At 42.0% G+C, this 24940-nt stretch overlaps 1 protein-coding gene across 1 annotated transcript; it reads right to left on the reverse strand.

The window, feature by feature from the left end:
- Nucleotides 1–1810: 1810 nt before the first annotated feature.
- LOC114663205 (uncharacterized) lies at nt 1811–20393 on the reverse strand. Its single transcript, XM_051935434.1, has 6 exons — nt 20177–20393; nt 19745–20094; nt 14341–14424; nt 12211–12313; nt 6323–6481; nt 1811–2300 (listed from the first exon to the last, which is right to left on the reverse strand). The coding sequence occupies exons 1-6, from the start codon at nt 20232–20234 to the stop codon at nt 1972–1974; spliced, it is 1083 nt and encodes a 360-aa protein (XP_051791394.1). The 5' UTR covers nt 20235–20393; the 3' UTR covers nt 1811–1971.
- Between the last annotated feature and the right edge of the window lie 4547 nt (nt 20394–24940).

Raw genomic sequence — 24940 nt, forward strand, 5'->3', positions numbered from 1 at the left:
TTTAGTTCACGTGATTACGTAGGAGGCGTGATGACGCGATACGTGACTCCGCCTCCTCCATTACAGTGTATGGACAAAAAATATGTTCCAGTTATGACCATTACGCTTTGAATTTCGAAATGAAACCTTCCTAACTTTTGTAAGTAAGCTGTAAGGAATGAGCCTGCCAAATTTCAGCCTTCCACCTACACGGGAAGTTGGAGAATTAGTGATGAGTGAGTCAGTCAGTGAGTGAGTGAGTCAGTGAGGGCTTTGCCTTTTATTATTATAGATTCCCATATTCCAGCAGCAGCATACTGATAATAACAATATTAAATTAAAGATTGATAATAATGCAGGTATAACAGACAATAACTTTATATAATGTTAACGTTTACCCCCCGATGGGTGGAATTGAAGAGTCACATAGTGTGGAGGAGGAACGATCTCCTCAGTGTGTCAGTGGAGCAGGACGGTGACAGCAGTCTGTCGCTGAAGCTGCTCCTCTGTCTGGAGATGATCCTGTTCAGTAGATGCAGTGGATTCTCCATGATTGACAGGAGTCTGCTCAGCGCCCGTCGCTCTGCCACAGATGTCAGACTGTCCAACTCCATGCCTACAATAGAGCCTGCCTTCCTCATCAGTTTGTCCAGGCATGAGGCGTCCTTCTTCGCCTCCCCAGCACACCACCGTGTAGAAGAGGGCACTCGCCACAACTGTTTGATAGAACATCTGCAGCATCTTATTGCAGATGTTGAAGGATGCCAGCCTTCTAAGGAAGTATAGTCGGCTCTGTCCTCTCTTACACAGAGCATCAGTATTGGCAGTCCAGTCCAGTTTATCATCCAGCTGCACTCCCAGGTATGTATTGGTCTGCACTCTCTGCACACAGTCACCTCTGATGACCACGGGGTCCATGAGGGGCTGATAGTCAGATATCATTAAAACATGCATGTTGTTTGTGCCGATAATAAGGAAGTCCCTTGAAGTCCTGAGAGAGTGGCAGGCTGTGCTATTCCTAAAGCGCTTGTGTGGATTAAGGTGCTGGAGGTTAACCAGCTGTGTGTGTGTGTATTTAGGGTCTGTGTGTGTGTGTGTTAACCTTAAGGGTTAACAACAGAAGATCAACCTGGTAATGAATCTGATGAGTACACTTGCCCGTAGGTAAAGGGTAAGTAGCGGGAGATACCACAATAACACACCGACTCAGACAATGAAGCCTGTTAAGTTCTGGGTAGAGGTGACTGCATGGGGTCCTCGAGCAGGTCTTCAGAATCCTCAAAGCCGTTGCTGGAGTAGATTCAGCAGAATTCTTTCAGGTTAATGGTGAATCACCTACTCGGGGACACCAATGGAACTTAAGGGGAAGGGCATTCAGGACTAAAGGTGGGAATCTGGAATAAACTACCAAGCCATGGAGTTGAGGTAGAAACTTTAAGAAGGATCTGAATGAGATTTGAGGACAGCTTAGCTATCAGCTAAACAGACAAGTGACAAATGGATGAATGATCTCTCGCTTATCAAATTTCTTGTCCATTCTAATGTCCAGCTAGTAAGTTATTTGAGGCAGCTGTCCACAAACAGGTAAATCATACATGAGGGGGGCTATAAAGCAGCTGCACAGAAGTTTCACTTTGCTTCACGTAGCTGCCCATGAGCACTTGGGGGGCTTATACAGCACATCTACCCAGCATTGACCCACCAGGCAGCACATGTCATCCAAAATAACAAACACAATAATAGTGAGGGGCATGAAGAGCTCCACGGAGTCAAGTTGCTCACAAGACTGGCCACTACAACCTCAGCCAAAGCATTAAAAGACAAGAAGATGTGAAGGTTTAGAATGATTTATTCATCATGACGTTTACAGTCGTGTCGGACATCAATGATGTTTATTTCCTAACCAACTTCAAATTCATTAAAGGAGAAGACAAGTGAAAGATGCCACCTCAGGCTCAGCCTCTGAGCCCACGTTAGCGTCAGGCGTGGAGTCTAACAGCGGGTGTCGTCCAAATGCGCCACAGCCCTGGAGCCGCTCCCTTCTGGCCTCACTTCACACGAGAACTTCACCCCAGTGCTGGTCCGCTTTATGGCCAGCAGGCTCAGGTAGCTGCTGATGGAGAAGGTGCCGTCATTGTGCTTGGCAGCCAGGCTTGTTGTCACCCCAGATGTCACCTTCACTCCACTGGCTGTCCAGCTCACTTCAGCAAAGGGCACAGAGAGGTTTGTGGTGAGACACACCAGAGTGATCAAGCCATTCGTGGAGATCTCCTCATCCATGGGGCCAAACACCTTGATAGACGGTGAAGGACGTGAAGTATCTGAAATCCAAAACACACAAACAAACGTACTTTTAATTCTCGGGTCATTGTGTTTTTATTTTTAAGTTTAAAAATGCTCACGCTGAAATGGAAGTCCTTTGAGACCGATGAAGCGTCGCTGAGAGGAAGGCCTGAGACATCTCTTTGTGGTCACTGCTGCTGTGAGTTTCTGAGCAGCTCTGGCACTGGTCAGCTTCAGTCGGCCTCCATTTTGGGGTCAGCACCCTTTTACATTCACACACACACACATTTGTGCTAATAGTGCGACACTAAAAGAGATACTTCAACAAGAACACGGGGACATGGTGAGGAACTTAGGTGTGAACGTTTCACAAATGTTAGGAAGATGTATCTTCATGAAGAGAACCACAGACACGTGGAATAAATGAGCAGGTGGTGCCAGGGCCATCTTAATGCATGGGCACGCTGGGCACCACGGGCCCCACGCTACTCTCTGTATGCTGTGACCTGCTGAGTGGCTGTGTAGGTCGGGCCCCAGGGGGTCTATAATGCTGTTAAGATGGCCCTGGGTAGTGGGCTGGAGAGCAGGGGGCTTCAACTCTGGACTTGAGGTTATTGTGAAGTAATTAGGAGGACAGCAGTAGAGCACGTTGTTGGGCCGAATGGCCCCTTCTTATCGAAACTGTTTGAATGTCCTCACGAGAGGATCTGGCATCAGGGCATTCTGGGTGTGTGTCCACGAGCCTTTTCACCCTTAAATGAAACGACTGAGCATCAGAGAGTCGAAATTACCGAGGGGGGAACCCCCATAAGTGAGACATGCTGTGCTGCTTTAAATGACCGGGTGTCCACATGCTGCATGGCTGAAAGTACGAACGGCTCTTCGTTAAGGAGCCAAGTGACCTGCGGCCGGTGGGGGTCTTAATCCGGCCTTCAATGTTCTAACCCTGTCCTCCCTACATGTATCATGATGTCCATATTGTCACTGAGCACAGTGACGTCTTACTTGTCAACAGTGAGAATCTTGGCAGGTTCCTCGTGGACGCATCCCCACCTTCTGGACATTTCCAGATCTGAAGCTCTGCACAGACTTGTCACACTCTGGTGTCTCACAGCCTCACCGCCACATTTAGGATGTGACACTCTCTCAGCACTGTGGTGGGCTGGCGCCCGGCCTGGGGTTTGTTTCCTGCCTTGTGCCCTGTGCTGGCTGGGATTGGCTCCAGCAGACCCCCGTGACCCTGTAGTTAGGACATGGCGGGTTGGACGATGACTGACTGACTGACTCTCTCAGTAATGGAGGCTGAGCCTTCATGTGTGCAGCACCCTAAACAACTGAAGCATAAAGTGGCAGGGGACGTGCAGTCTGGTGGGGCCGAAGCAGAAACCACGCGGTTTACAGACCTGCAGTCTGTGAAGGGAGTCGCGCTGTGACATTTTTGAGGACACGTCTATGAGGGGTGTGTGTGTGTGTGTGTGTGTGTTGCATGCTATGCGTTCTTCTTTGCTGGGACTGTGTCATTGTCACTGATCTTAGATGGCATGCATTGGACTCTGTACACGTGACAGTAAACTTGAACCTGAGCCACACAACAGGAGAGGAAAAGGACATTTTAACGTCTTCTACAGCCTGCAGTGGTCCTTCCGTTCTCTGGAGACAGTAATTCAAAGTCTGTGAGGTTTATGACAGCAACATTAAGTTCAATGTAAGGAATCAGCCACCACGGGACACACTCAGGCTCACACCAACACTCACACCGCGTCACTTTAGAGTCGGCGAATGACCCAAAAACACTCGTCTCTGGGGCACGGGAGTAAAGTCACATGGCCACCGCTCAGCAAATGGAAATTCTAAACAATGAGGGTCATAATAATAATAATAATAATAATAATAGTCTAAATATATAAAGCAGACTAACAATCTGTGCGGACTTGTATTTATGTTATCATCCGGTTGACGCTTAGTGACCACAAGGGGCCGCCAGAGAGCTCCAATACGGTCCACAATATAAGAATATAAATACGATAAAGAGTTTTTATTCCACAAAGCACCTTCCAGTGAACACGTCTCCAACAATCAGCCACAATCTGATATTATTATATATAAAGCAGATTTTCACAATCTTGCGGTCAAGTATTGTGTGTTATCATCCAGAGCCTTTCAGGTGTGCTCAGTAAAAGCAGCCGACAGTTTTATCATGAAATATTTATCATGTCGTATTATTTGTTTGTCGTTTAATGTTTATTTTTGTTAACTATATTTTCATCTTGCATTATTCTTACTGTAACAATGTTGTAGTGCTAATGGAATTAAATCAACCTAATAACAATATTCAGTTAATTGAATTTTTTTTTTCTTCAGATCAGAATTTCTGCAAGTAAAAGCGCATCACTACACCACAGAACAACAACGAATCCGTCAAAGAAACCTTTAATAAAGGCGCCGCTTTTCCCACCGTTTTTACACTTTACCGTGAACGTATTCTGCGATTAGATTTTGATGAATAGAGGCTATCTATTATGTTATATATAAGATAAGTAAGCAATTTTATTTTTAACTACCATAAACCTCCTATATTTATTTTGTGGATTCAGCGGCTCCCTTTGCGATGTTTGTGAACGAAATGTCATTTGTGTCGCACATCGCAGAACGAGTTGGTGTTACACGTACATAACAAGGCACTGCAGTGAACAATACAAGCACATTAGTCAGTCTTCATTGTTTTTTAATTTATTTTTATTTTTAAAGTTGTGTTTATTTTAATGATATTTTTCTCACACAATTTGAAAATAAAACTGTATTTTCCTCCCGGGCAACGCCGGGTATTTCAGCTAATAATAATAATAAACCAAATTAAAGAAAAAACTAGCAAACTAACGTTAATTCATCCATTCATATTTAAAAACTCACCTGCTTTGGTTTGTGCTGAAACTAAGCAGAGAAAAAATAAAAGTATTAACAAAAAAACCACTCGAGTCTATCTATCTATCTATCTATCTATCTATCTATCTATCTATCTATCTATCTATCTATCTATCTATCTATCTATCTATCTATCTATCTATCTATCTATCTATCTAGCTATCTATCATATAGTGCCTTTCATCTATCTATCTATCTATCTATCTATCTATCTATCTATCTATCTATCTATCTACCATATAGTGCCTTTCATCTATCTATCTATCTATCTATCTATCTATCTATCTATCTATCTATCTATCTATCTATCTATCTATCTATCATATAGTGCCTTTCATCTATCTATCTATCTATCTATCTATCTATCTATCTATCTATCTATCTATCTATCTATCTATCTATCTATCTATCTATCTATCTATCTATTATATAGTGCCTTTCACATCTATCTATCTATCTATCTATCTATCTATCTATCTATCTATCTATCTATCTATCTATCTATCTATCATATAGTGCCTTTCATCTATCTATCTATCTATCTATCTATCTATCTATCTATCTATCTATCTATCTATCTATCTATCTATCTATCTATTATATAGTACCTTTCATCTATCTATCTATCTATCTATCTATCTATCTATCTATCTATCTATCTATCTATCTATCTATTATATAGTGCCTTTCACATCTATCTATTATATAGTGCCTTTCACATCTATCTATCTATCTATCTATCTATCTATCTATCTATCTATCTATCTATCTATCTATCTATCTATTATATAGTGCCTTTTCACATCTATCTATCTATCTATCTATCTATCTATCTATCTATCTATCTATCTATCTATCTATCTATCTATCTATCTATCATATAGTGCCTTTCACATCTATCTATTGTAGAGCACTTTTAATAACTGTCTGTCACAAACTAATTCACAGAAGCATATAGCCACCATCAAAGAGTGAAGACAATACGGCGACGTCTTCTTCATCTCATATCACGTCTAAGCTGAGTCACCAGGCTCTCTTATTTGTAGTAAATACAATAACAGACCATACGCTGATGTTTTAAAATGAAAGACATTTATCCAACAATACCCCGCGCCCGAGGAGAGATGTCTGAGCTTACCTTCGATGATTAGCTTGGTGCCTCCTCCGAATACCCACCATGATTGAGTGGGGCGCACTGCTTGTACAAAAACCCGCCTGGTTTGGAAGACCCCTAAAAGAAATGGGCAGGAGAGGTGGCAGCACCCAGGCCCACAGGTGCGGAGTTGTGTGTTCTGCCCTCATTTGTATAATTCACTGTTGTGTTTGCGTCTTTTTGTTTCTTGTGTTTTTTGTTCCTTTTCCTGCTGTGATCACAGACAAACCGCTTCACTTCACTTCACTTCACTTCACTTCACTGAATTTCCAAGGCTCACCATAGGTGCTGGTGAAGCTCAGCCTTCAGTCTGATGTCTGGCTGTTGGTGGATCACATCTGTGATATTAGAGAGAAGAGCACAAAGACACAATGACGGCTGAATGTCATCTGGATGCCCAGACTGTTGTGTGACTCACCTTCTGAGCTCAAGAAGCTTTCTAAGGCGTCTGAAGAAAGAAACTCAGATAGGAAATGAAAGCCTTCAAAGAAAGGAGTCGCAGGAGGCTACAATGCTTGCTAACTGAAGTCTCTTGTTGGTCACATCCGTTATGCTCCTTTCTCCTAAACTCACCAAAGCCTTGTAAGATCTCCAAACACAGCCGAGGAAGCAGGCCTGATCCTCACCAGCCTGTCCAGAGGAGGTGCACAAGAAGGCAGCCTACTTCCACTAAAGTGCCAGGCTTCATCCTCCACCGGGCCAAAGTGTGCTTTTAATTTTAGTTCAGAAGTATACCAAGAATCCTCAATAATGCAAAACATCTCTCAAGAGAAAATGGGAAACCATGGAAAACTGTTGGCTTGAGTGTAAAAGTGTCTCTCCAAAGAATCTTTTCGAACAAAAACAAAACAAAGGCTCCGCAAAGGAATCAAAAAAGTGGTGCCAACCAGGCGATCCGATTAACACCAAATCCCAACCTGAATCCATAAAGAAAATCCTTAATCTGAAGGTGAAAGTAGAAGGAAGCCAGAAATACAAAGAGGGGAACAAAACTCACAATGAGAAACCAACAAACTGCCTGGACTTCAGTTCCCAGCATGCATTTATAAAAGACACTGGGGGCGGTCCCTTAATGGTGATGGACAGGTGGGTCCACCCACAAAATACAAGAAGCAGCAGAAAAGCACAATACACACAGAGAGACACTACATAATAACTAAAGAGAATAAAATTAACAGATGATACATAATTAGACAAATAATAAATGATCAGAACAGTATTGTAAAAATAATGGAAGAAAATGAAAATAATGATAATGAGGCCCTTGACACAGGAGCTGCGCTTTGACCAGAACGGCACTCGTTTCCTGTGATGAGGCTTTTTTCTGGTGTTGGCTGGGAGAGGCAGAGCTGGAGGCGACTGGGAAGTGATTCTGCTGCTCTTCATCTCCATCATCGTACGAGGGGGGGTGCAGACCATATCAGAAACGTGTCACCATCTCTCCCCTTCCCCTGCTGTGTCCTTAATTTGGCCCCAGTAAGTGACATTACACCCCCCTCAGCTCTGTCTGCATCAGCAAACCGAGCCCCAAAAATACCTCCAAATGCCCACTAGAGGGGGAAACCCATCAAACCCTGGCTAGTAATGAAAGGGCAAACGGGTCTTTATGAATAAAAGATTTCATTTTAAAAAAATGTTCATCTTGACAATAAGCTCCAAGAAGGTCAAAAGGCGTTGAAAAGGCAATCCCACCGCCACATACCCAGCAAGAATGGTCAAAAACAGAGCTTGTCACACACGTGCACTTGGGAGGCAGTCAAAGGGGTCAAAACGGGGCACTGAGACCAGGGGTTGGCGTTGAGTATCAATGCCTCTTCTCCTCTTTTTACAGAACTTCTAAAGAAAAGACCACCTAAAGCAGTCACTTCCACCTGTTCCTGGCCTCACGTCTGACCCCTCTGATGACATCACTGCCCTTCCTCTTCCTCTGCTATAAAAGGCTGTTGTTTCCCATTCAGTCAGTCCCAGCTTTTGGATCTCCATATCAGTCAATAAGACTGCACTTCAGCTACACAGCATACTGGTGGGTCCCCAAGTCCTGGTGCTTTATTTACAAGCTTTAGTGTCACACGTCCAGGAAATCACAAAAGGCACAAGAAATCTTCATGAGTGTGTGGCGAGGTCCTCTTAAGTTGGACGAGGAGCCCGGCACACACTCTTAGGAACAATAATTCTATTAGAAACAGAACCAGACAGAACCTTAGCCCCAATTTGATGTCCTCAGCTGGAGTTGTCTTTTATGAATTTATAAAAGGAAATAACAACCCAACAATTATTTAAACAAACAAAAAGAATAGAATTATAAATCAATCAAACAAAAAACACCCTTTAACCAATCCTCATCAAATCTGTAACAACTAAACAAACACTAATTAATATGCCACCCCCTTAAACACTTCTAGAATATACTCCCCAAAAAACAGCGAAACAGAAAAGAAAGAAAGAAAGAAAGAAAGAAAGAAAGAAAGAAAGAAAGAAAGAAAGAAAAATGGAAACATACCCTATTTACAGACAGCACAAATATATTCACAGTACATACCCCTATATATACAGTACATCTGTATACGAATATAAATTAGACACCCCCCCTCCCACTCCCCCACACATTCCCCAGTCCCTTTTATATTAACTTTGTTTTAAGTTTAAAGTCCATGTGGCCTGCGATAAATCCAGCGGTCAAGTCAGATATGTTCTGCTGACTCGTATACTGTATCTATATGTAGAAGAAGTGATCTCACCGGCCTGTCGACGATTCTTTTGTTGGAAGTTGAAGTCCGTCTCACCCGGGTGTCTCAGCATTGGCATTCGTGTATGGCTGACGCCCGCATCACAAATGCAAAGTAAAGCCGTGCGCTCTGAAGGTCCTCTCAGATTAGCCAGCACTCCTTTTCCGTGCGCCCAACTGTTATTATTACAGAGCCTTATGTGCTTCACCAATAGCTTCTTCCCTAATCACCTTCCCAGCTCCTTCTTTAAACAATCTTTCTTCTCTCTCCTTCCTTTAAAATATGCGCCTCCTTGCCTTTTAATGTCAGTACTCCTTACGTCACACCACAGCGCGTTTTGGCAAGGACTCACAGGTGTGGTTTGGCCCCCTGCTCCCCTTAAAGAGATATCACTTAAGACAAACGCTAAAGGGAGCGAGCAGCAGAAACAGTTAAAAGCACACAAAATATGTGACAACCGTTACAACTCACCAAAAATATCAAACGTGTTCAATGAACCGCAAGGGACTGCTTGTTTTACCAGCCATTATAGGGCAGAGGGCAGCAGCCCCTTGATGGTGATGGGCAGGTGGTCCCTTTTGGAGAACCAACCACAAAATACATGGAACATAGTAGAAGAAAACCAAACGTATCCTTCAGAGGTATAAAGAGAGCAAATACCAGGAAAGTGGCGCAAACAAAAATGAATGAGCAGAATGAACAGGAACAGCAAGAAGGACGACGTGAGAGAATCCAACAGTCAGACGTTCAGGGGCCACTCAGTGTGGAGCTGTGACTCAGGAAGAGAGACGTGGGCCGGGGGCAACTCTCTGTGCCAGGGTGGGGTTTGCCAGGCGGTCTGTAGCTGGATGTCTTTGATCTTCAGTAATAACTAAATCTGTTTACATCTTATATAGCGCCTTTCACATATATCTATCTATCTATCTATCTATCTATCTATCTATCTATCTATCTATCTATCTATCTATCTATCTATCTATCTATCTATCTATCTATCTCTCTCATATAGTGCCTTTCATCTATCTATCTATCTATCTATCTATCTATCTATCTATCTATCTATCTATCTATCTCTCATATAGTGCCTTTCATCTATCTATCTATCTATCTATCTATCTATCTATCTATCTATCTATCTATCTATCTATCTATCTATCTATCTCTCATATAGTGCCTTTCATCTATCTATCTATCTATCTATCTATCTATCTATCTATCTATCTATCTATCTATCTATCTATCTATCTCTCATATAGTGCCTTTCATCTATCTATCTATCTATCTATCTATCTATCTATCTATCTATCTATCTATCTATCTATCTATCTATCTATCTATCATATAGTGCCTTTCATCTATCTATCTATCTATCTATCTATCTATCTATCTATCTATCTATCTATCTATCTATCTCTCATATAGTGCCTTTCATCTATCTATCTATCTATCTATCTATCTATCTATCTATCTATCTATCTATCTATCTATCTATCTATCATATAGTGCCTTTCATCTATCTATCTATCTATCTATCTATCTATCTATCTATCTATCTATCTATCTATCTATCTATCTATCTATCATATAGTGCCTTTCATCTATCTATCTATCTATCTATCTATCTATCTATCTATCTATCTATCTATCTATCTATCTATCTCTCTCTCATATAGTGCCTTTCATCTATCTATCTATCTATCTATCTATCTATCTATCTATCTATCTATCTATCTATCTATCTATCTATCTATCTCTCATATAGTGCCTTTCATCTATCTATCTATCTATCTATCTATCTATCTATCTATCTATCTATCTATCTATCTATCTATCTATCTATCATATAGTGCCTTTCATCTATCTATCTATCTATCATATAGTGCCTTTCATCTATCTATCTATCTATCTATCTATCTATCTATCTATCTATCTATCTATCTATCTATCTATCTATCATATAGTGCCTTTCATCTATCTATCTATCTATCTATCTATCTATCTATCTATCTATCTATCTATCTATCTATCTATCTATCTATCTATCTCTCTCATATAGTGCCTTTCATCTATCTATCTATCTATCTATCTATCTATCTATCTATCTATCTATCTATCTATCTATCATATAGTGCCTTTCATCTATCTATCTATCTATCTATCTATCTATCTATCTATCTATCTATCTATCTATCTATCTATCTATCTATCTATCTATAATCTGTTGAACCTCTGTCTGTCGATTACTCTGGTCTGGGGTGGGCGTGGTTGTTGGCGGTTTCGTTCCTGGAGGGTCTCTGTGAGTATTTTCTCGTTTTTCTTTTTTCTATCTTTCTTTACTATCAATTTGATATATACAGATTTTTTGCTCATTTGCCATTTCTTTAAAAGTCAGTTGTGTATTGTTAGTGAGTGTTGTAATTGTAGGACGCGGCCGCGTCCCGAGCAAAGCCTCCAGGGCTTAACCCGCGAAATTTTGAACACCTTTCCCGTAAAAACGGCATTAAGGTGGTTGTGGACCCGATGGTCTCTGTTGAGCTGTGTGTTGTTGAGGTGGCGAAGAGAGTGGGTAGTAAGAACGTAAAGTCTGCCTCTCGCATGAATAAAACGGTTGTGGTATTTTTAAATGATGAAGCTATGGTGCATACTCTGGTGCAGGAGGGCCTGGTGATAAACGGCTCGCTAGTCCCGGTGCTGCCTTTATCGACTCCTGCTAAAAGAGTTATAATTTCAAATGTTCCACCATTTTTGAAGAATGAGGTTTTATTAAATGAACTTCGTAGATATGGTGAAGTCATTTCTGACTTGGTAATGATACCGCTTGGCTGCCGTTCTCCGGATTTGAAGCACGTCGTTTCGGATCGGAGTTATGATTCTGATGAAGCGGCTGATGATCAATGTGAAATAACAGTATTACAGGGCATCACAGGCCCGGGTCATGAAGCAGGGGTGCCGGAAGTGCCCAGCGGAGAACCTGCGATTGCACAAAACCAGAGGGTTGAAATGGTTACGGGCGCAACGGCAAATGCCGATCAGATGGGTGAAATTAATGGGAATAAGAAGGCTGAAGTCGGCCATGAAGAGGTGGAGGAAGTATCTAAAGTGGCACCAGGGGTTGAATATTGTAAAGATGATTCTACTGAACATCACCAAAAGACACCCACCGAGAGTGATTCCGCTCCAGAGACGAACTCAGGCGCCGCGCCTTCTCAAGGGGGGGCAGAGGAAAGCGCGCTGGCTGTGCAGACATTGGCTGATTGAACAGCACACGAGAGGGGGGCCGATGGTGAAATGCTCGTTGATGAAGGTGACGGTGAACACGGTTTGGTGAAGCCGGTTACCAGGAAGAGAAAAGAGCAAACAACCAGCGGTGGACGCGCCAAGAAGAGCACGAAAACTGCCAGTGCAGAGGCCGCCGCTAGTGATCCGCAGCAGACAGACGCCGATGACAATTCAGTGAGAGAGGAAGGAGGGGTGGACGGCAATGAATCTGACCCGTCGATCAGGGTGGATCTGTCATCTCACTCGAGCTTACACGAGGCCTACAGCACGGACAGCATTTTGCGTTTCCTAGAGTTTTTCGAAGGGAAGCGCGGGGTCCACATTGTCGAACACTTTCCTAATCTTCATTTATTTCTGAGCTCTGCGAAACAAGTGCGTCGTCGGGCTGCTGAACTAGGACTGACCACCAAAGAGAGAGTCCGCTTAAAGAACATTATCTGTAAGGTGAAACGTTCTTTAGAAGCGCAATCATGATGGCAGTTTTAATGCGATTCCCCGTTTTTTGGGTTACCTCAGTGTTGTTGACTGCTACTTTCCTCTCCTGTATTATGTCTGACTATTCCTTGTGCTCTTTAATTATAAACGGCTGCAGAGATTTGGTGAAACGAACGGCGCTATTTGAGCACTTAGCACAAAAAAAGATGAATGTGACCTTCCTTCAAGAAACGCACACTGACGTGGCAAATCAGTCTGACTGGCACAGAGAGTGGCAGGGGGTGGCACATTTAAGTCATGGCTCCAATATCAGTGCCGGTGTCGCAATCCTGTTTTCAAAAAGTTTTGTACCAGACAGGGCGGTTTGTTCGGAGTTAATCCTGGGGAGGCTGATGAAGGTAGAAGCACTTATGGGGGACATGAAGTGGGTGTTTATTAATGTGTACGCCCCAAACTCAGGGACTGAGAGAACTCACTGCTTCTCTGTATTAAATGATGTGCTGAAGACGTGTGAGGATGATGAGCTGGTGTTTGTGATTTTAATTGCACAGATAATGCACAGCTGGACAGGAATGGGCTAGAACCTCATCCGGGGTCCGTCATCGCATTGGGTTCTGTGGTTACCAACAATAATCTCATTGATATTTGGAGAGGTTTTCATCCGGGGGTCCGACAGTACACGTGGGTGAAGGGCTCAGCTGGGCTGCTTTCTATGGCCGACTTGACAGATTTTACATCCACAAACATCACCGTAATCTCATTACTAACTGCTCCATTCTTCCAACTGCCTTATCTGACCACTCTCTCGTTTTCCTTCGAGTTTCTGTTCTCTCTACACATTCTGTCAAGTCCTACTGGCACTTTAATAGTAATCTACTGAAAGACCCCCACTTTATCAACTGTTTCGTGTATTTCTGGACTCAATGGAGATGCAAAAAGAAGAATTTCAGCTCAGTGAGGCAATGGTGGGATTGTACTAAAACTGAAATACGCGTATTGTGCCAACAATACACTGAGCAGACCACCAGAGATGTGAATGCGGCCATTTCGGAGCTGGAGAAGGAAATTGAAGACCTTCATTCAGGTTTATGTTCTAACTTTGATGGCAACACATTTGAGTCCCTTGAAACTAAGAAACAATTATTGTTAGACCTCATGGACAAGAAAGTCAACGGCGCACTCGTCCGCTCGAGAATGCAGTCGCTCACCCAGATGGACGCTCCCACACAATTCTTTTTTAGTTTGGAAAAAACCGTTGGCCAAAGTAGGATTATTACCTGTTTAAAGAATGACAAAGGTCAGGAACTGCTGGAGCCTGAAGCCCTTCGAGCCTGGGCACATCAGTTTTATCAGCGACTGTTTTCTGCGGACATTGCAGAGGTTCCTTTAGAGACGTCAGTTTTTCTCCAAGACTTGCCTCAGATTCCAGATAGAGAGAAGGACTTCTTGGAAACTACGATTTCTCTGGAGGACTTGACTACGGCCTTGAATGAACTGAACATTGGTAAATCCCCAGGTATCGACGGGTTGCCTGTTGAGTTTTTTAAAGCCTTTTGGTCTCACCTTGGCGCTGATCTGGCAGAGGTTTTCAGTAAAAGTCTGCGAGTGGGTGAAATGCCCCTCTCCTGTCGCAGAGCGGTGATCACACTACTCCCAAAAAAAGGAGACCTCATGGAGTTAAAGAACTGGCGTCCTGTCAGCCTGCTATGTGCGGATTATAAAATCTTCTCCAAAGCCCTGGCTAATCGGTTAAGAGGAGTCATGGCGAGTATCGTGAACCTAGAGCAGACATACTGTGTACCCAACAGGTGTATTCTGGACAACATCTTCTTGGTTCGAGACGTGATTGATGCGGCCAGACTCTTTGGTTTTGACGCTGGACTTTTATTGCTGGATCAGGAGAAGGCGTTTGACAGGGTGGACCACAAGTATCTTTTAGCAGTTCTGAAGGCCTTTGGCTTTGGACCTTCGTTCATTAGGCACATTGGACTTTTATATCACAACGTCTTTAGTGTCGTGGAACTCAATGGAACGTTAACAGCCCCCTTCAAGGTAACCAGAGGGATACATCAGGGCTGCCCTCTGTCCGGTATGCTCTTCTCGCTGTCCATCGAGCCACTACTGCAGCAACTTCGCATCCACCTTCAAGGTCTGAACATCCCTCAGTGCCCGAACTTAAACCTTAAGGTGGTCGCGTATGCAGATGATTTGTCAGTGTTTATCTGTCATCCTGGAGACATCACAGCACTGAAATATTGCCTGGATAAATTTGAGAAACTGTCATCTGCAAAGATTAACTGGGACAAAAGCAATGCTTTTTTAATTGGCAACTGGAGGAATGGGGACCCGCCAGACCTGCCTTGTGGTCTTCAGTGGAATAGAAGAGTCTTCAGATACCTGGGGGTGTTTTTGGGACAGGGAGGTTTCGCTGAAGAAAACTGGGCAGACTGGGTAGAAAAAGTTCAAGCCAGGCTGAACAAATGGAGATACCTTCAAAAGGAGATCTCCTGTCGTGGCAGGGTCCTCATTATTAATAATTTGATAGCCTCCATGTTCTGGCATAAGTTGCAGTGTGTTGACCCCTCTTTATCTATCATCAAGACCATCCAGAGCATTATTTTAGAGTTCTTTTGGGATGGACTACATTGGGTGAAGCGTAGTGTCCTGTATCTGCCTGTAGAAGAAGGTGGTCAGGGACTCATTGACTTGTTAAGCAAGATGGAGGCATTTAGACTCCAAATGTTACATCGACTCTTATACGGACCCGAGCACCTGCCGTGGAGACAGCTGGCCTTTGCTTTATTTCGTAGAGTAAGAGGCTTCAATTTCGCAGAACGTTTTTTCTTCTTAAACAATGCAGTGTTTGTTTGGTCTGATTTGCCAAAATTTTATCAATCCGCACTTCAAATCTGGCACAGAAAACTCAGGAGGACCAGGCTAAATCTGGAGAGTACTTATTGGTTCATGGAAGAACCTTTAGTGTGGAACCCTATGATAGAATGCCCATTATTGCTTTCCGATTGTTTTGTATCTATTCTGTTGAACAATAGACTTTTAAAAATAAGTGACCTGATTGACACAGATATGAGGTGCTGGCACACCCCTGCCCACCTAGCGACAGTCCTGGGCATCAGATCAATACGCCTGGTTGAACTTTTTCTCAGCCAGGTAAAAACAGCATTGAGGAGGTCAGGCGCGAGTTGTGTGTGTGCCGAATATTTCACAGGTGAGGACAAACTAGAGGCAGAGATGGCATCGCCTGCCATTATCGTGAGGCCAAATGTCACTGACCACACTGACAGGCCTGGGCACCTTCTCCGTTTTGGTACTCTAGTCGAGAAAGACTTTGAACTGTTTACCAAAAAAGAACTGTATAAACTGTGTGTCAAAGTGACATTTTATAATCTAATGAAGGAGTTACCAGACACACTATGGAGGAAAGAACTGCAGGTCTCTGAGAACATCTCACCTTCATGGAGAGCTTATTATAAACTGCCATTGCAGAAAAGACTTGGAGATCTGCAGTGGAGGATAACACACTCGGCCTTAGCCACAAACTCGTTTCTGTTTACGATTAAAGTTTCAGAGACTGACCAGTGTCCGTTCTGTACTGTGAGAGAAACCATTTTTCATCTGTTCATTCACTGTGAACGGCTAAAGCCGTTGTTCAGGTTCTTGGACTTTCTTCTTGGTGGATTTGGTTTTAAGTTCTCAAATATGTGTTTTATCTTTGGTATTAATTATTACCAAAACAATAAGAATAAATGTGTTATTGGAAACTTCCTCTTAGGACAAGCCAAGTTAGCAATTTTAAAAACAAGGAGAAACAAAGAGAAGAACCTCATGGGGACTGACGCTCTGCTGCTCTTCAAAGTTTTAATTAAAAGTAGACTGAAACTTGATTTCATGTACCATAAACTAACAAACAATTTAGAAATGTTTAGCGAAATGTGGGGGACACGACAGGTACTGTGTGCTGTGGAGGGGGGTGAACTGGTGTTCAACTGGGAATAACAAGACAGTAATGGTGGGCATCAACATCATGTAGTTATTATTGTGCGGAGTAGGAGGAGTGTAAAGGGGAGTAGTTGGGGTCGGATGTATGGCTCTCTTGTTTATTATGACGTTTGGTTTTTTATGTAAATTGAATGTGTATATTGTGTTGTTAATGTTTTTGTCACTGTTTACAATAAAGGTCATTTTTAAAATTAAAATTATCTATCTATCTATCTATCTATCTATCTATCTATCTATCTATCTATCTATCTATCTATCTATCATATAGTGCCTTTTATCTATCTATCTCTCATATAGTGCCTTTCATCTATCTATCTATCTATCTATCTATCTATCTATCTATCTATCTATCTATCTATCTATCTATCTATCTATCTATCTATCTATCATATAGTGCCTTTTATCTATCTATCTATCTCTCATATAGTGCCTTTCATCTATCTATCTATCTATCTATCTATCTATCTATCTATCTATCTATCTATCTATCTATCTCTCATATAGTGCCTTTCATCTATCTATCTATCTCTCATATAGTGCCTTTCATCTATCTATCTATCTATCTATCTATCTATCTATCTATCTATCTATCTATCTATCTATCTATCTATCATATAGTGCCTTTTATCTATCTATCTATCTCTCATATAGTGCCTTTCATCTATCTATCTATCTATCTATCTATCTATCTATCTATCTATCTATCTATCTATCTATCTATCTCTCATATAGTGCCTTTCATCTATCTATCTATCTCTCATATAGTGCCTTTCATCTATCTATCTATCTATCTATCTATCTATCTATCTATCTATCTATCTATCTATCTATCTATCTATCATATAGTGCCTTTCATCTATCTATCTATCTCTCATATAGTGCCTTTCATCTATCTATCTATCTATCTATCTATCTATCTATCTATCTATCTATCTATCTATCTATCTATCGATCTATCTGTTAGTGTCTTTCAGATAAGCCCCGCCTTTTGGAGAACCACCCCACAAAATACATGGAACACAGTAGCAGATGCATAGACATGTAGAAATGAAATGATTTACAATATTAACACAAGCACAAGAATCAAAAACGAACAAAATAAATGAATTTGAACCGTGGCTGGGGGGAGAACGCTGGCTGAAACATAACAGTCGGGATGGTAAGAGGAGCCCCGGCTGTAATGGAGAAGGCGTCCATGTTGACGTGAAGAAGCCCCTTTCAGTCTATTAACTTGTAAGTGGAGTCGCTGCCACTCCACGAACTGCCTGGTAATACAGGGGTCCGGCCACCCACTGTGAGGGGTGCAGTCCATGACCAAGATGAACTCCCTGGCAGTTGATGTTTGACAGCACAGACGTCTCTCTACGTGGCACGCGGTGCCTGCAGAAAGGCTTTAGATCCTTCACATTTTCACATCTAATTCCTGAATTCTTTTTCTCCCTCATCAAGTGACACTCAACACCCCAAAAGAGAATTTTAGAAATATTTGTATTTTGTTAACGGAAAAAAACCCTGAGCCATTACACTGCCACGAGCATTGCGAGCCGCTCTGGTGACCCTTGACGTTCAGCTCAGGTGTATCCCACTCCATTGCTCTTCACATCTTGTTTGGAGTCCACCTCTCGTCAGTTTTTTTGATTGCACATTTGAGAAAAGGCACACACTTGTCTATTGAGGGTCCCAACGAGGAGCAAAACCCAAGCCACGTGGCTGAAGGAATGGCCTGCAGAGAAATCTACCACCATTAATCGGGTGGCCAATGACCAGGTTTCTCCAAGCAGAGTTAGGATTTACTGGCATTTCAGGTTTGTGTGAATAAGCGGGTTATCGAGGCGCATGTAAACGCACCCCATGGCATCACTCTTAGAATGCCCAGCACTTCACGACACGATCACGAGCGTCTGTGGGTGTGCCGTGCTGTTGTGGGCATTCGCAGGTATTGTGTGTAATATGATGGACTATTTACGAGCACCAATGAATACTCATCCGTCAGTACAATGCATAGACTGTTAAAAATCCAAGATGGGTCCAGCTGCAGACCTCTGTACCTCCGCCATTCAGTAGCTTTGCTGGAGAGCCAATTGGATTGTAGATTTGAGTCACCTGATTTACTCGACTTGTTACATAACTCCTCCCCCAACCCAAATCCTAACCAAAGTGAAAGCACTAAGGTGTAATATAAAGCGAGCACCTCGTCAATGGAGCGGAGCTCTGGAGGACTGCAGCGGGAGTCTTTTGGAAAATCCGGCTTCTTCAATGGCACTTCACTGGGTTGTGTTTTTTCTATTCAGCTATTGCTTCATTCTGTGAAGGATTCTTTGCATATGGAATTTGGGCATTGAAAAAAATCCCTAAAGTGTGAACAAAATGAAAATGTTTCATGTTTAGTATGCGCTACCTCACAGGACACCTGAGCTGAGCCTGTGGTGTTGTAAGCAATGTTATTAAAAACCTGAGCCCCCTGCAGTTGCACAAAGCTGTTATCATCTGTTCATGGTTACTTATTACACCTGATGTGGATCCAAATATATAAATAAAGGCTCTTTCTGGAACCTTCATCTGGATGGTCCATTTGGGAACCAAAAACAGTTCCCCTGTGGACTCGCTCTGAAGAGCCGCTTTCACATCTTCATTTTCAAGAGCAGGACTACGGAGCCGGCTGCATGGGGTCTCGTGTTTTACCGACCACAACAGAAGTGAAAAACGAAAAAAAAGATGACATCGCTGAACTCGCACATCATTGGCTGTCAGATAAAGGGGCGGGCAAAGTCGACAAGCAGCTGTCGCGTAATTTGACACGCCCAGCGATTCTTCGGCCCATCCACAACATGCGCAGCCGCCGTCAGTACCCCTTGTGACATCAGCTTAGGCACGTCGAGTCGCTCCGCTCCATTGGAGCTCGGAGTCCCTTCGCTTCCTGCGTCCGACGAAATCAGCGCTCAGCCCTCACTTCTTGTCCCGATCTGCGCCTCTGTGCTACATGCTGATTCTCTGCCGCCATCCACTTCTCGCAGTAATACATCGCCGCGTCGCCCACTTCGGTAGCCTTGATGACCAGCTGGTTGTTCTCTTCGTCTGTGCTCTTGCTGGTGAAGCGGCTGGACGAGAAGCCGCTCCCGTAAAAATTTGCCTCACTGCTGAACCGTTTGTACTCCAGGACAAGCTGAGGTGTCTCTCCAGGGATTTGTTTAAACCATCTCATGTACTGACTCTCGCCTTTCCCAATCCAGCAATTAATGGTGGCCGTTTGTCCGACGGGGACATTCAAACTGGCGGGCTGAATCAGCGCAGAGGCGGCGCCTGCAAGAAAACGAAATGAGAAGATCAGTTAAGCCAGTCGGGCTTGGAAGAAAATGGCTCTCCCGGACCTTTGAATGCTTACCTCCGATCCAGAAGGACAGACAACAGCAGAAAAATACGAACATCATCGCAGGGAGCATCGAGGAGTTCGTTCTGATTAAATCACGGACGCCATCGGTCCTTTATAGCGACAGGCGCGCAAGTCATGCAAATCAAGTGCGACATGGACGACAGGCGGAAAAACAGACTGGCAGCGACAAAGTTCAGAAGTAAATCGTCGTCTTTCGTAACTATAGTCACAGCGGCATTGGGACGACTAATATTAGTGAGGCAATTGTTTGTGACATGACAGATAGATGGATAAGTGGATAGGAAAGGCGCTATATGATAGATAGATAGATAGATAGATAGATAGATAGATAATGTGAAAGGCACTATAAAGAAGATCAAAGATATCCAACCACAAACCGCCTACGAAGAACCCACCTTCAAACAGAGAAGTTCAATTCGTGTATTGGCCCAAGAAAACGAACGCGACGGACTGTAAAGATGAAAAGCAGCAGGCATGAAGGAGCCTTTATAGCGCCATGTAAACCAGGGGGCTAACAGTACTAAGTGTCATGGGTAGGATTGGGGGGTCTTATTTATAATAATAATAATAATAAAACGAAAATGCCCAGGTAGCATTTGGAGGAGTAGGAGAGGGTAGCAGCATGCAATGGTACTGCACGTTGCCGGACTCAGTCGTATTTGGAATCTGCAGAAAATATAGGATACCACGAAATATGACACAGGAATATGCCATAGTTTTAAAATCAACTCCAGCAGCGATTATTACACTTTATGGAAGGGAATCTGCAGAAATGAACGAAAGTCACAGAAGATTAAACGTGTGAGGAAAATGGAGCCGCGAGAAACATTCTGAGTTACACAAACGTTAGGGCAGAATATGCTGGAGTGCGCTTTCTCTGGAAAGTATTGACGTATCAATAAAATAAAAGAAGTGTCTTTTCAAATTATTAATCTAATCATTAAAGAATATTCACTGTACGGTTTAGGGACGATAATGTGGTGTGAGTTCTGTAAAACTGAGAAAAAAACATCAGACACTTATTTTATAAAAGTGTTTAGCTGTTTTTATTATTATTATTATTAATATTGTTATTATTATTATTATATGACTTGGACATGTTTTAATTTAGGATTAACCCAAATTTAGGTAAATAAACATAAAGGTGACATTACAAGATAAACATTAATCCTCTGTACTGTAATAATAAAATAAATAATGGAAAACGATTTCTTAACTTATCTTAAATTAAAAAAGAGAGAATCTCTCTCTCTAAGGAATAATTCAAGATTTAATTTTATTTTCTTTTAGAATTTTTCCAGCATTCATTGATGTTGTTGTAAAGCAGATTTTCGGGTATTTCACCATCTTTGCTGTTATTTGGATATTTAGGAGTCCCTTAGTCGGGCTGTTTTCTCACACACGGTAGCTCTCTGCATTCTTCACCTTACTGGTTCCTTAGTGGCCCCTTATGGTTCTTTACTGATTGACAAAGGACCTTTGGGTTCTGGAAAGGGGTCTTTGCACGTGAAGTTTGTTACTTTGAGCGCTGGAAAGGTTCCTGAGACGTGGAAAGAACACAAATCTTGAATGTCTAGTAGGTTACTGGCAGGTGTGACAGATTACACGGCACGTAACGGATAGATTACACCTCACTTCAAGAGACCACCACCGAATCGACAAGCTGGTTAAGAAGGCAGGCACAGTTATGGCACCCTCTCTGGACCCAAGGAGAGAATGAAGACCAAAGTGAGGGTCGTTATGAGCAAAGCTGCACATCCGCGCTGTGACACACCAGCACGGAGGACTTTCAGCCCGCAGAAGTGTGTGAAGATACGCGACTGGGGCTCCGTTATGCCAACACAAATTCTGTCTGTATAGCGCCGCACCGGGACTGGTACTGCTCTTTTTGTCTTTAGTCAAGTCAGAAGTGTTTCTTTTTTTAGTCACTCTGGTGTGAATATTAAACGGGGAGGGGGTGTTGTGTGTTTAAATATAATTACATTACTGGCCTTGTGTAAAAAGCTACATTTCCACCTGGGGAAAATGTATCTATCTATCTATCTATCTATCTATCTATCTATCTATCTATCTATCTATCTATCTATCTATCTATCTATCTATCATATAGCGCCTTTCTATCTATCTATCTATCTATCTATCTATCTATCTATCTATCTATCTATCTATCTATCTATCTATTATATAGTGCCTTTCACATCTATCTATCTATCTATCTATCTATCTATCTATCTATCTATCTATCTATCTATCTATCTATCTATCTATCATATAGCGCCTTTCTATCTATCTATCTATCTATCTATCTATCTATCTATCTATCTATCTATCTATCTATCTATCTATCTATTATATAGTGCCTTTCATATCTACATACCTATTAAGAAAACCCCCACGTTTCCCGTGTTCTTGTCTGCAGCACGAGTCCGTTTTCAGTCCACACACCCGTCGGATTTTCTGCCTGTCGGCTCTTTCACGCCGTCTGTTTCGGATCTCAGTTAACCGGAGTTTCTTTTCGGTGCATGGTGGGGTGTTTTGGGAGACTAAAGCAGGTTCTCGTGTCGCATGTCATGAGTGTATTGTAGGATGAAGGAGTTGTGTGTTGTTTCTGAGTCTGATTATTTTTTTTCTTATTTTTAAGGACACCCCGATGTGTTGCGCTGAAGGGCTGAAGTGCGCGTGATTTTAACAGAACTGTTTGTTTTATCAATTTTGTTCTCTTTAAACAAAATTTTAAAAGGAAGCAGTCAAAGAAGTTGGGGATGTTTCATGGCCATACAATAGTAAATGCAAAGACTTACATTATTTTGAATATTCGTCAGTTGTTTAGTTTATGAATTTCATATCTGCATGTCTCTGACTTTGTTTAACGTTTCAGATTTTTGTATCTTGTTGATGTGTTCATGTTTGTTCTGTTCAGTTATTGTGATTTGAATAACAGAAACACTCCATTATCTTAAAAAAGACAGAGCCCGGAGACAGAGCCCGTTCAGACAGAGCGCATGAGCCGCCTTTAATGGCATTTTATTTGAAACTAATACTACTGATAATAATAATAATAATAATAATAATAAAATGCCAAACCCTTCCTGTTCACACAGAGCATTTTTTTCCAGCGCCTCCTGACTCAGCTGTCCGAGAAGACCCCCAAATGTGAGGTGCCGTATGACTCGTCCTATTTTCCAGTTATGTAAGACGCAGAACTTTTTAGGGTCCTTCCCCCATTTTTGGTTTTCAAGAACCCCACCTCCGCCAAAAAACCTAATGTGTTGACCATTTTGGATCATATTTAGTGCAGGGAATGCCCCCCTTATGATAGAGTAAATCAAAAACGACGAGGAGGACTTGAAGTTCTGCATCATGGGATTCGCTCCCTAATGGGATACTAGGGGTCATAAGACTTTAAAAAGGAGGATTGGTAATACAAGCAGGTGGAGTGTCGTTTTCAGCTGTTTCGATGTTGCTCATCACGAATGCGATCACATTTTTGATATCTGATTCTTTAGCGGTGGTCTTCGCCCCCCTAAGAGCCCGCAGGCACTCTCTGCAGGTTCAAAAGCCGGCATTTCATAAGCTTGCGGGTTGTCGCTTTAGACGATTTCAAGGTCAGCGATCGCGAATATGATGTGATCTTTCATGTTTGGTCCTTTATAACCCACTAGGAACCTGCAGAGGGTGAAAATAAAAAGAAATTTCAATTACAATCGAGAATATTTAGACTTGAAACATTTGAAATTGAAGCCCACATTTGAGTATTTTAAATATCTGACGCAACTCTTTACTCTGAACGGCTGCCTGATCAAGTGAGTCCTTATGGTTCTTATGAGGACCCTGAATCTCAAAAAGGACACGTGAGACTAAAATAAAAAAGTACATCATCTGCATATAATACAACGGTTTCACTCAATCATTATTTAATTACGCTTAAAATAATTAATCGATCTATTGTGAAATAACATAATATTTTATGTAATATGAATGAAAATTTTTTTCACGTTATACTTCTATCATATTAAAGCAACGTGACTCCTGTCAGTTCATATGTTAATGTTTTGCGGCCTTTTCTGGAAGTCGTGCACATCACCGAGTTATTCAGCTCTGACTCCTACTCAGTTTTAGAAACTCTTCGCACACTTCGTGGTGTTGGACGTAATGAGGACTCAGACATCAACTATCGAAATTCCATCAACATCGAGTGCTTAACAATGCGCAAGACTTTGGGTGTTAATAATTGTGTTGTGTGAGAAATAAAGGGACAAAAAAAATGCTTTCCTTATGTAGGGTGGGCAACACATTTGAAAGTGTTTATGTACACTGTAAAAAAAACAGTAAAAATACATTACATGAACCATATACTATCATAGTATAAAAGCTGTAATACATAATGACATTAAACAGATGAATTCACGTACATTTATATTTACGCAGTGGTTTAATATCAAGTAATTGTTTCAGCTTGCAAGACTATTTTATGAATAATTGCTGCATTGTCGTAAACTCACAGAATTCTAAATTTGCCTAAACTTAGTACATTTGCATAAGGGAACGCCCCCTTTTCAGCAACGCTGCAAGATTTTCCGTACAACCGCCATACGTTTACACGGTGAAAGAAACACTGCATGACGTCAGCAAAATTCATTTTCAGTGTGTTCTGATTTTTGTTGTGGTTCTGGAAGCTGATTTATGAGGAGTTATTGTCGAAATCCTGGCCACACCGTAGCACACCCAGTATCAGAAAAGATAGATAGATAGATA

This window comes from Erpetoichthys calabaricus, chromosome 12 (genome assembly GCF_900747795.2).
Source record: "Erpetoichthys calabaricus chromosome 12, fErpCal1.3, whole genome shotgun sequence".
Taxonomy (NCBI): domain Eukaryota; kingdom Metazoa; phylum Chordata; class Cladistia; order Polypteriformes; family Polypteridae; genus Erpetoichthys; species Erpetoichthys calabaricus.